Consider the following 12,641-nt stretch of genomic DNA (forward strand, 5'->3'; position numbering starts at 1 on the left):
GTAATAAATAAAGTATATTCAACGACATATTGTCAAATATAGATGCAGAGTTTGCATAAATTAATATATAAATTTGTATAGCATAAATTTGTATAGCATACTAAATTGAAATCGTCATCAAAGAAACAAAGCACACTGCGCGTGTATTTGGCGCGTGCTTTTACCTATTTTAAAAGAGAATTTTGCATTGTATATTGATACATTAAGGAAAGATACGAAAATTCAACTTTCATGGGATTACATAAGCTTTATTTTACATATTGCATCCAAGGGCGAAAACCTTTGTTACACAATAAACATCTGTACTTGGCATTCGGATCTTGCCAGTTTGTCATGTCATTAAATTTCTTTCTCAGACAAAGTTGATGTACCCAACGTCGACAAGTATTACACATCACTAATGGTATTTTGCGATCGCTGAAACAGTATTGACAAACTTCCTTCATACATCTGGATGACGTTAATAAAGTTTCGGCAATTTTAATTTGATATTGTGCAGAGTTAAAGTTTTCATCGAATGGCGAATCGCAAATTATACAGTCTATATAATATATTACATATATCCCACAGTTAAATGAATCCTTCTGAAAAGGCCTATTATCGCATGTTATTTCGCGCCATGGTTTATGATATATATTTTTACCATCTGTATCTATTAACGAGGTTTCCTTTATATAATTTTTAAATGCTGTAATTGCTCGTTTCTTATCAGGACTTTCTGCAAATTTTGGATCTAAGTGCAGAATAGTATTTTTGTTTAAATCACAACTAAAAGATACCAATGCGATGTATACAAATAAGGTATTAACATAATACCGCCAATAGGATTTGTTATATTAAACATACGCCAATGTGCATTCTTAGACATTTGATAGAAATCTCCTATCATGTAGTATGAATAATTAGTAGGAACATATATAAAATTAGCAGATATGCTATTTAATAATGTGATTATAAAACAATCAATAATTTTACCGTCAATCCATTTTGTGTTTTTTAAAGTACAAAATTCTTCTACAATAACATTATATGTATCAAATCCTATTACTGGCGCACTTTTTATTGATCCATACTGTCCAATTGTGAATGTAGGATCTGGTGATTTCATGTAATATTTTATATCCAAAAATAACCCATTTTCAAGCGCATTTGCATGAGTTGAATTTTCGCTTAAATTAAATTCTGACAAATCTATCATATTTGTACTTTTATTTGATATAGGCGTACTTGTATGAAACTTATATTTTTTAGTTATACGTCCTAATACACAGCCTTCAAAGTGACTGTACAAAGATTTTTGTTTTTTTTGCCACGTTTCTTCTATTAATGTGTCATTTATGTCCTGCACATTACGATGTTTAATATTACGTTTTCTGCGTTTTATAGGTATGTTTAATTTTAATTCAGCGCATATTTGTTCGGTATAGTCTTTTATTTTTTTAGCAAACCGTCCAACTTTTAAATTTGTTTCATCATTTAACACATTTTTTTAACAATATTAAAAAAACCTTCGATGTTTGCATTAGTTAATCTAACTGTATCGAGTGAGTCCCAGATGCGCACAGTAATAAACGGACACAGCAAGCTAAGTGAAACGGACACAGTAACAAACGGACACAGACCAAACGGACACAGTAATAAACGGACACAGTGCGAAACGGACACAGTAACAAACGGACACAGTAACAAACGGACACAGACCAAATGCGCACAGAGCGAAACGGACACAGTGCGAAACGGACACAGACCAAATGCGCACAGAGCAAAACGGACACAGTGCGAAACGGACACAGACCAAATGCGTACACTGCACATGCGCACGAACCAAATGCATACACGGAAAGTCGCAAACCCATGTGATGCAGTGAATGCTTTGCACGCGCGCGCGCGCGCGCGCACACACACACACACACACACACACACACACACACGGGGGGGGTGCAAGGAGGGCCTTCGGCCCCCCTCCCGCACCCACCCCGTCCAAGTCGCTAACCAATGTGGACTTTACTCTGCTTGCAATGTACATGGATTGCATTTGGTCCTTGCACACGTGCAGTGTGCGCATGTGCAGTGTGCGCATTTGGTCCGTGTGCATTTGGTCTGTGCGCATTTGGTCTGTGTCCGTTTCGCACTGTGTCCGTTTCGCTCTGTGCGCATTTGGTCTGTGTCCGTTTATTACTGTGTCCGTTTGTTACTGTGTCCGTTTATTACTGTGTCCGTTTGGTCTGTGTCCGTTTGTTACTGTGTCCGTTTCACTCAGCCTGCTGTGTCCGTTTATTACTGTGCGCATCTGGGACACTCCCACTGTATCAGGTGTAATCAGTTTCAAAAGTAACGCTGACCACATTGGAGCAAAAGGCATATAATGATTCGTAATATAATCTGCTATTTCCGGAGCATAATATTTATTATCTTTTATACTATTATTTTCAACATTATTTTTTAGTTCACATAGTTTTGATACGTATCTTTTAAAAAACGGAGAATCAATAAAAATTCGACCTTCAAGTTTATAATTTTCATCCAAGAAGTCAGCGTTACTTTCGAAATCTGAGTTTATATCGTGCATTTTATTCTCAAAATGTTTCAAAATATGAAATCTATTGATGTCAGTAATACTGTTGTGAGCCTCTTTCGAAGAAGATGTTAATAATAGAGTCATAAATTTTTCGTAACAATAATCTAAATCATCCAAAATATTACAATATATCAATACACCCATACACTCTAATATAAGACTTTTATTTTGTACATATTTTGAAAATTTCTTATGAATACTAGACGAAATGCGTTTTTGAAAGTGTGCGCAGCAGCTATGTACAACAATTAAGTTTGAACGTAGTTTTTCTTTTTTATTAAGAGTAACGTAAATTTCTTCTAAGTATTCTGATACTGTTGTTCCATTCCATTCGTTTATTACTGCATTTATTAATGCCCAACTCCAGTCGACAACAATGACAGAGAATAGTGGCCAAGTAAAACGTTTAGTTTTTAAAAAATAACGGAATGTTTTTAAAAATATGCCTATTGCATTAGTGTCATGTACTGCGGTAACCATTTCAGCAACTGGAAGTATAGTACCATTTTTATTTACTACCAGTGCATAATACAAAACACGTTTGCACTTAATATCTTTTGGCTTGCGAATAATAGAACCAGTAGCATCAAAATGAACTATAATGTCATTCTTATCTAATTTGTTCTTCTGTATACATATATACATGAAATGGCAAACCTATATTTCGTATATATGGATCATTAGATTGTTGATCTGTAATATATTTCTGAAATAAATCAGATAAATCGTAGGAAGAAAGATGTAAGTCGTTTTTATTATTCTCTTCGGATTTTGCTTTTTGATACGTACTAAGCATACGCAATTCTTGAAGATATCCATCTTGAGCAAGTTCATTATTTATATTCTGTAACGTATTTAATTGCAACATTCGAGGAGACATATAACGCATTTTCATTTTAGCCTCATCTCGCGCTTTACCTCTTAAAGTGCAAAAAATAGGTCGACCTTCGTGTAATATTTCAGTGCATTTTGTACTAGAAACAAATATTTCGACAATAGCATTATTTAAATCTGAAATATCAAATTTAAATTGTTGTATGTGGCTCATATATCTGCACTTTGCGTATGTAACTAAACTACTTATATTTCGTCGTATTCCGCCATAAAATTGTAGTGGACATGGAAAATTAAACTTATGCACCATATTATTCTGTATTATTTCTCGTACTTTATCCTTATTTACAATTTCATATTCATCGAAAATAATATTTTGTTGAATATGAAATTGTCCCTGTAAAATACAAAATTTCTTTTGTATTGATAATTTTAAATTCTGTTGACATTTTAAGGAACTATTACTATCGCTTTTATCGCTGGATGTGTAATCACTGTCAGTTACAGAATCTACGTTATTTCCTTCTTCACTTGTGATGTTAGAAAAGTTATCAATTTCCGTATTGTCAAAAAGTAGTTTACACGTCGATTGTAATATATGTCGCTGTGGTGTACTAGAATTATCACATAACGTTTTATTTATATCATGCAATTTTTCATTTAATTTTTTTATGTTAACTTCTTCATCTTTTATATTAACTTCTTCATTCAAAGGTGAATAGATTTTAGGCGTTTCGTTTTCATTTGAGATATCATCAAGTACAGATTCGGTCTTCTTAATACTGATTGCAACGCTGGATCGAGATTGCAATATATTCTGTACAACATTTTGTATATTTTCTTTATTTTCATTCTATATCCTTTTGTAATATTTGTATTTCTTATTGTCAACTTTTCTCTTTTGTTTTTGAAATAGCTGAAAAATGCAAAAAATACAAATAACAGTAATACATAAATGTGAAATTATAAAAATATATTAGTATAAAATTTTAGTAAAAAAAATTTCATAACTTTAAACGTTCAACGAGTGTGTGTATTTAAATAAAATCAAAATTAAATTTAAAAGTTCAATTCTTATTTCTAAATTCTATATTCTTTAAACTCTCTTTAATTAAAAAAATTTTTTCATGTTAAATTATTTACTATTATCATTATTATTTATAATCTAATTACTAATTAATTTATTAATTTATATTATTTATAATTCAATAATTTAAGTTTTTACTAGCGTTCTCAACAAAAATAAAACCAATATTATCAAACAATCAATAACTTTTAAGAATATTAGGTAATTGCAATATATGCAATATATATACATCAGTATCTATTGACAGTGATTACACATCCAGCGATAAAAGCGATAGTAAGCAATAGTAAGATAGCAGGTACCTAATCGCAAGTTCTTTGTCTGCCTTGCTGCTACACCTGCTGCACAATAAAAGATTCTCATCGAATATTTGCGTGTTTTAGCAAAAGCAGAATTTTTTAAGTAATTTTGGAGTAGGTTAATTAAATATAAGGATGTCTTCCGCAGGGTGTCTCGTGTTCCTCTCTTTTGCATTTCGTGTGGGGCACTCAGAAGGACCTCTGTGCCACAGGAGAAGTTTGCCAAATTATTTTTAGCAAAGACAGAATTTCTTAAGTGATCTCGGGGTAGTTTTTTGAATATAAGGGTGTCTTCCGCAGATTGTATCGTGTTCCTCTCTTTTGCATTTCGTGTGCGGGACTCAGAAGGTCCTCTGTGCCAAAGGAGAAGTGTGCCAAATTATTTTTAGCGAAGGCAGAATTTTTAAAGTGATTTTGGGGTAGGTTTTTGAGTATAAGGGTGTCTTCCGCAGGGTGTATCGTATTCCTGTCTTTTGCATTTCGTGTGAGGCACTCAGAAGGACTTCTCTGTCAAAGAAGAAGTGTGCCAAATTGTTTTTTAATAATCGCTCCAAAAACGTTCCAAACTTCAATTAGCTTTTTTCTCTTTCAAAGCTCTTTAATGTAGCTTAAAATACAGAACGTTTTCGGACAAAGAAACAGAGCACGTCCGTTCAGGTTGACAGCTCCGAATCAAATCTGACGAGCACGTCCGCGTAAACAGCGTGGTTGCTAAGGAGGACGCCGCGCAGCCGAGAGTCGAAATGCATCGTGCGTCCAGCGCGATCGTAACAATATGTACATAATCTAAATAATGTACATAATGTACATAATAATAATAAAAATGTAAATAATGTAAATATGGATATAAATAATAAACACATTGATGAACACATCAATCATCAAAGAGCCGTTGATAATTTCATGCATATGGATGAAGAAAATGCAATGGACATCGTAGACGAATTTGACGAAAATGTGCCTGAGCTCATTTTTGAGACGGAGAAGAAAGAGGATCGCAAGAGTATGGTGTCTAAAGACAGCCAGTATATGAGTGACTGTAGTGAGGAGTTCTATGAAGCTCGAGAAAAAGACATTTCTATTTCACAAGTGCGGGCACTAAACATGGAAACTAAACATTGTTCCATTTATTGTTTCTATAAAACTGAAGAAACATATGGTACAGGCACATACATTGCATGTGCCGAATGTATGATCGGAGTGGCGATCATGGATGCCGATAAAAGGTGCGTCGTGCGTGAACACTTAACGAACACGGTTCTGCAATTAACGGCAAATATTGCTCTAATTGCAGAAGACCAGTTTTCATCTTAATTCCGTGCAACATTTGTCCTATTTGCACACACTAAAATCAATCTACCTATCAAGTCACAGTCGTAGTTACAACAATCGTCACACGTACAATCCGTTTACCAATACAACAATAGCCACAGTCTCAACCATAGTCACCATGCCCACTACTACTTCTACTATTAATACATGGAGAGGCGCACCATATAAGAAGAACATCACCATACATCAGTCGCTCATTACGAACATTCTCACTACAGTCGCTTATTATAGACATCGGAAGGGTTCCCGACAACGTTAACTGCTGGAGTCGATCGGAAAAAACGTACGAGATGAACTACTAAATTCCAAGTTCCAATTCAGGAAAACGAAGCGTGCGATAAACCGTAAGTATTTTTTTTCAATTAAATCAAAAAATTTGTTACATATTTATTTAGATTTTATTTCTAACTTGCAATTTTTTTTCTTTACAGAACAGTATCACAGCCGCGCCATACTCCCCGCATCCTGAGAAGATTTTCCCTTACGGCTACCTCATACAAATATTTGGACATGGGAATCAGCATGGGGCCTGAGCCTTTTGTGGAGATGATTCTTGGCGACAAGGGCAATGAGATACAACTTCCACATGATGGTAATGATGAATCAGAAACGTACGAATATCGAGCGGCTCCTGCAGTCAACCATCACTATATGGATTCAACTACATCGCTATGGATTGATAATCTTCATATAGAAGTCATCAAATTACGAGAGTGTTATAAAATTCACTTTAAATAACAAAATTATGCACATAAAACCATCAACTGTACAATTTTTACTTAAATTTGAAAATATTATTAATAATGTATATTTTAAGTTGTGGCATGATATGCATGTAGTTAAAGAAAAATATAATAAATTTGTAAACTGCTTGCAACGAGATAATATTTGTAACGAGTGTGACGCACTCAAATTATTAAATGAAAAATGCGATAAAACTTGTATAATAGATTGCGAATTAGTAACTTATGCATTTGACAATATTATATATGATGCTTTGCTTAATAAATAAATAAATATGTATTTTGTATAAAAGTTTAAAAATTATTTAAGAATTATTTCTGTCTCTTACCAATTATCCTAATTTATATATATAAATTAATTTAATTTATTAAATGTAGATTTTATTAAAGGGGAAAAAAAGGAAATATGATAAGGTAAAATAAAATTTAAAAAAAATTGTATATATTTTATTTTTATTTTTTATTGTTAGACCACCAATTAAATAGTTTAAATACATTTTGTAGAGCGCAATTGTTTACATGTTTCTGACAATGTAAAGTATGCGTAACATTCATTTTATCTAAAGATTCAATATTTTCATAATGCGTCTCGATGTTTTCAACATAGACTTCTTGTATCGCTTCGTCCAGGAGCAAATCCAGCAGCCATTCTCGTTTCTCACGTCCCTTAACATATACAATAATTTCATCTTTGGCCGCCGTTGCATCCATTACCGCCGTTGTAATTAAACTCCTAGTCATGCTGTATGGAATCATTTCAACCTCCTATTGTAAAGCGTGATGATTATTAATCAACCACCTTGCCTGATGTTTCTCTACCTTGGTGAGATTGTTCCATGGTTCACAGCAGTCAAAAATATAGTGAGAGAGTTCGACGCCATTTTTGAGAGAGGCAAATTCCTTCACGACAAAGTTTCCCCCAACGAAGAAACCTTGCAGGTCCACGAACGTTGGTACAGACATGACTGTTATCGTTGAGAAGACTGTGATCCACATCAATGCGTTATAGATTCTTATATCGTCTCAAATATATTTTCAGGAGAAAAGAGGGGCGTCATCGTCGTCTTAGGTAATTTTGCGCACAACGTTGGTCAACGGATTGTACTGAACTACGCGATCGTGTATGATGAGACAGTACGCGATGGTGCTTGCGGGCACTTTCTCCTTAATCAAATTCTATGCGCACATCTACAGTTGCGCTTTTGTCGAGAGTAATTGATAATCACAAACGGATCTTTATGCCGAAAATTCGCGACAGATTGATTCGGCTCAAGATTATTGTCCCCATAATAGTCCTTACAGAAACGCGTGTACATATCGTACAGAATTGACCATCTGCTTTTATCGAAATCCAGATTCATATCGTCATACGGATAATATTCCGAGTTTAGATACAGTTTTACATTTGTCAGTTTACAATGATCAAATCGACTTGTTCTCAAGCATGACGTTCTTCCTACCAGCCTGCAGAGCGAAGATGATGTAACGCGGCTTCTCGAGCTGAGTAGCGGTCTTGATAGCTCATATATGTTTGGTTGTGCGTTGCAATAATGGAAACTCATACAGATCTCACGAGCGAAAAGCTACATTGAGGTATTGCCCGCTTTCCAGAGCACGCAGCATCGATAGTTTATTTCTCTCATTCAACAACACATGCGGCATTTGCCAGTGTACTTTGAATTCAATTTCCGGTTTCTGCGCTGGATTGCCAACTAAACAATTATTGCGCGCGCGTATCAAGATCAACTCGTGATGAGCGTTATTCCCCAATGTCACATCAGATCCCGCAACTGGTTTTTTTATCATAAGTTTTCTTTCGATGTATAGAAAACTTTCAGACGGTAACGTATATAAATCTTAATGTTGTATAGGTATTCTTATCTCATCGCTGTGATCAAACATATTGGCGAACGGATTGTACGTGTGAGTCTCGATGAGTCTTGATGATGCGATCATCGAAGATCTGCTTATTTTCGATGTTTAAGATGTCTATCATTGTCGTACTGCGAATCCCAAAGATTGTAGAAATGCAACGTTTGACGCGGTAAGCTTCTTTTCCTCGGTGCAAACTTCTTTTCTTGGTGATTAAAATTTACTACTAAATGTTGGTTTCGTAAATGTTGCGTTATCTTTTACGTGCCCGTTCAACACAAGCATCTCACGCAGCGCCTACACAAGCGTTATCGTCGTAGTCGTCGTAAATCCAATCTGACGGTGATTTCTTCTCCTCGAAAATTAAGCAATCGTCCGTGCTGATCGACGACTCGTATCGTCAAATTCGAAATGCTCCGTGCGGTGATCGGCAGATAAATGATCTGCCTCAGTGTTTCCGAGATCTTATATCCTGGTGCCACGTTAGGAGAAAATTCATGTATCGTATGCATGCGCTTGTCGTTACTTACGTATGCACTCGAGATCTTATATCCTGGTGCCACGTTCGGAGAAAATTCATGTATCGTATGCATGCGCTTGTCGTTACTTACGTATGCACTCGAGATCACGTTACATTGTATGCGGATAATGTTTACGTTGATAATGTAAATCGATAAGTTTGATTTGGATCATTTTCGCGGCTCTAATATACGATCTGAAGAAAATCCCAGCAACGATCCATTATTGTTGGGCTTGCTAAAATTTATTTTATAGGCGCATTTTATCTCGCTCCTCATTGTATTGTTATTCGCGCGAAGTACTATCGGGAAATCATTGTTGTCTTTATCGTTATCTTTTCTCTATCATCTCTCTATCATCATTATCGTTAACTGCATATTCCAGACGTTTCAGAATTGTGTGTGTTTGTTCTTTTTTGCGTATAAATCCCGGGTGTTGTATATCCACGAGCGACGTGAGTTGAGACACTGACTTCTGTTTAATTATGATGAAGACAAGCGCGGATGGTGGTGCAGACAATTAATAAAAAAAAAACTGTATTATTGTGCAACTATCTTGAAATTTATTAAAGTTGAGTTCAAGATAAGTCGAGCGGAAGTTCGTAACGAGTCGACAGTCTTTACAGGAGTGTTTGGCGCGGAATCCTCGAGCAGGATCGCACCCGATTAGATGTACAAAGCGGAGATGACGGAATTTCCCGAAATCTCCCGAATTCATGCTAAGGGTTTGTTTTTAAAATTAAACTAAGATAAACACGTGGGGTGCCCATGTATATTATCCGTTAGAGCTGTATGCTTTCACTCAACGCGTCAATATATATTCTCATTTAAGACAATACGAAACAGTGTGTTTCAAAAACTCGTTTATGGCTTGCAATTCGTACGATTCTTTAAGAATCGTAATTTCCACGTCGTCTTCATCAAGGTAAAACTTATTATTCGAAGCATTTACGTTCGGAATCGTGTTGTGTCTCAAAGTTCATTAGAGCTCGTAATCGTCATCGCTCAAATCTATGATTGGAAAGTACGTTATAGTGAGGATGCTACTCTTCCCAGTTAGCGTAAGTATCAACGATATGATTGAAAAACCGCCCAATAAATGCTGAGTTAATTAGCACGCTGTCGAGCTTTAAATTCATGCGCATCGACCGTTCGAAAAAGACACAGCTCTCCACAAATGCTTTTGTATTGGATCGTAGGTTTAATAGGACGATTGTACTCTATCTTTGTCACACCGTCTCCGAAATATCGTACAAGTTCTTTAGGTGGCCGAAGATTATCAAAATTATTGAAATATATCACGTGATTGTCTCTCCTTGCATACGCTACCCAATGAGTACCGGGACCCGTCGCATCATCTAGGTTTACGATACCGCTCTCGTTTCGACGTGGACCGCTTATTGGTAATGCGTTACGCATGAAAACGTCTCTAAAGTATGGAATACGCATACGAATAGCCAGTTGCTGCAGTTGCACATTCGTCATTGCACCTGCAGGCATTTTTAACGTCTTTTTGACGTTTTCTTTCCTTTTGCTGTTACACCTTTTCCGTATTTGTATGGCGCGAGATACAGCTCCTTTCCACCTGTATACGGACCAAGATACACCCCGCGACCTTCCATCGTGTGATTGTGACGTTGTAGCTCCTCGAGCTGTTTTCGCGCGATTTTATTATTATTCCCACTTTCGCCACGCTAGACGCTCCACTGATCATAGATCCGAGTGCACTCAATATCGGTAGTATCAATAACATGCCATCTCGTTTTGCTGTTGGAAGTACTCGTTTCTTTTTTGTTGTCTTTTTCTTCATCGACGTCTTCTTCATGCCAATCTTTGCATTGAAGCAATGTCGTGTTCGCGGCACGCTGCGTCCAGTGAATTTATACCCTGATGGCCTCTGGCTAATCGCTTTTTCAAGTGTGTTTCCGGGTCGCAAAACTGATATCCAGGGATATGTAACTCGAAAGGAAGCGCGTTTATCATGTAATTTAACAAACCACAACCCGATGGCATTCGCTACAATTCTTTATCAACGGTATGGAACCGTCGAACAGCGTTTAAATCAAGAATATCGGAGGGATATAATGTGCTAACAGCATGAATATCTTTGCTACTGAACGATTTACGGTTTTGCACGCATATAAATAGGCGTTCGATCTTATCATTTTACTTACAAGGGAACGGACAGAACTGTCCCTCATCGATTTTAATGAGCTTTAGACATGTTGTAGAACATGAAAAAATATTAGACTCATATTTTTTTTAGCGGCGTATCTCGACATTTAAGGGTTGAAACCACCCCTCAAAATAATGCGTTTTTTCGTTTTTGGCGAATATCTTTGAAAATACATATAAGGTTGATGATAAAATGATTTATACAAAAAAAAGTTTTATGGTATTTTATACTCTTTCCTGGTTTTTATAAATTTGCAAAAAAATTGTATAGGGACCAAAGATCGCCTTCCTATTACTAATGGATATTTTACTGAAGCCTCATATGATGCGCCTGCGCGAGAACAACCGGCCCGTCTATCAACACTGATATTAAACTTATTCGCCCGTGTCATCTGCAAAATGTATATATATATATCCGTGTAAATGTATTTTCAAACTCATTAAATTAAATTATATAATTATATTATCTTTATTATCAGAGTGTGCTATGTGCATATAGTGTAAATAATATAATTATGCAAATAGTTATTGCAGTTTATATTTTATACTTTTCTCTTAATATTATATATTTTGTTATATTGTATTTGCAGTTTTAAATATTAAAAAAATATTTTGCTCTATATTAATCTATATTCGCATTTGTAACAATGAAAATGTACGTACGCACATACATATATATATGCTACTTTTATTATATATATGCATTTATACTTTATACTGTGTAATACGTTGAGTATTATGTAATTAATATTTTTATGTTCTAATATAAAAATATACGCAGAAAAGACAGTTATTGAATGTGACGCCACTAAAGAAATAACGCAACTTCTAGCGCGGCACCTATAGCACGAGATTATCATTTCGTTTTGCCAATAATTGAGAATGATGGAATCCATATATTATTACATGGATGGATTTGGCTTTTAATGCTCTTTAATTTTTGTCCTTACAAAATTTTCAAAATTAAACAAAAGAAGTGGGGGTAAAATAAATTAAAAAGTTTGAAATTTTTGGAAAATCTAAATATACTATTGTAAAGAGTATAAAATACCATAAAACTTTTGTATAAATCATTTTTTCATAAACCTTATATTTTCAAAGATATTCGCCAAAAACGAAAAAACGCGTTATTTTCGAAGAGTGGTTTCAACCCCTAAACGTTGAGATACACCGCTAAAAAAAAATATGGGTCTAATATTTTTT

General features: G+C 35.2%; 1 protein-coding gene across 1 annotated transcript; it reads left to right on the forward strand.

The window, feature by feature from the left end:
* The first annotated feature begins 4,703 nt into the window (after positions 1–4,703).
* Positions 4,704–7,184, forward strand: LOC118647000. The gene is made up of 2 exons (XM_036291037.1): positions 4,704–6,474; positions 6,562–7,184. Exon 1 carries the CDS (start codon positions 5,639–5,641, stop codon positions 6,110–6,112), a length of 474 nt encoding a protein of 157 aa, XP_036146930.1. The 5' UTR covers positions 4,704–5,638; the 3' UTR covers positions 6,113–6,474; positions 6,562–7,184.
* Positions 7,185–12,641: the final 5,457 nt, after the last annotated feature.

This window comes from Monomorium pharaonis, chromosome 8, assembly GCF_013373865.1.
Source record: "Monomorium pharaonis isolate MP-MQ-018 chromosome 8, ASM1337386v2, whole genome shotgun sequence".
Classification (NCBI taxonomy): domain Eukaryota; kingdom Metazoa; phylum Arthropoda; class Insecta; order Hymenoptera; family Formicidae; genus Monomorium; species Monomorium pharaonis.

Coding starts and splice junctions, on each gene's coding strand:
- LOC118647000 (XM_036291037.1), top strand. CDS start 5,639: ATGGATATAAATAATAAACACATTGATGAACACATCAATCATCAAAGA.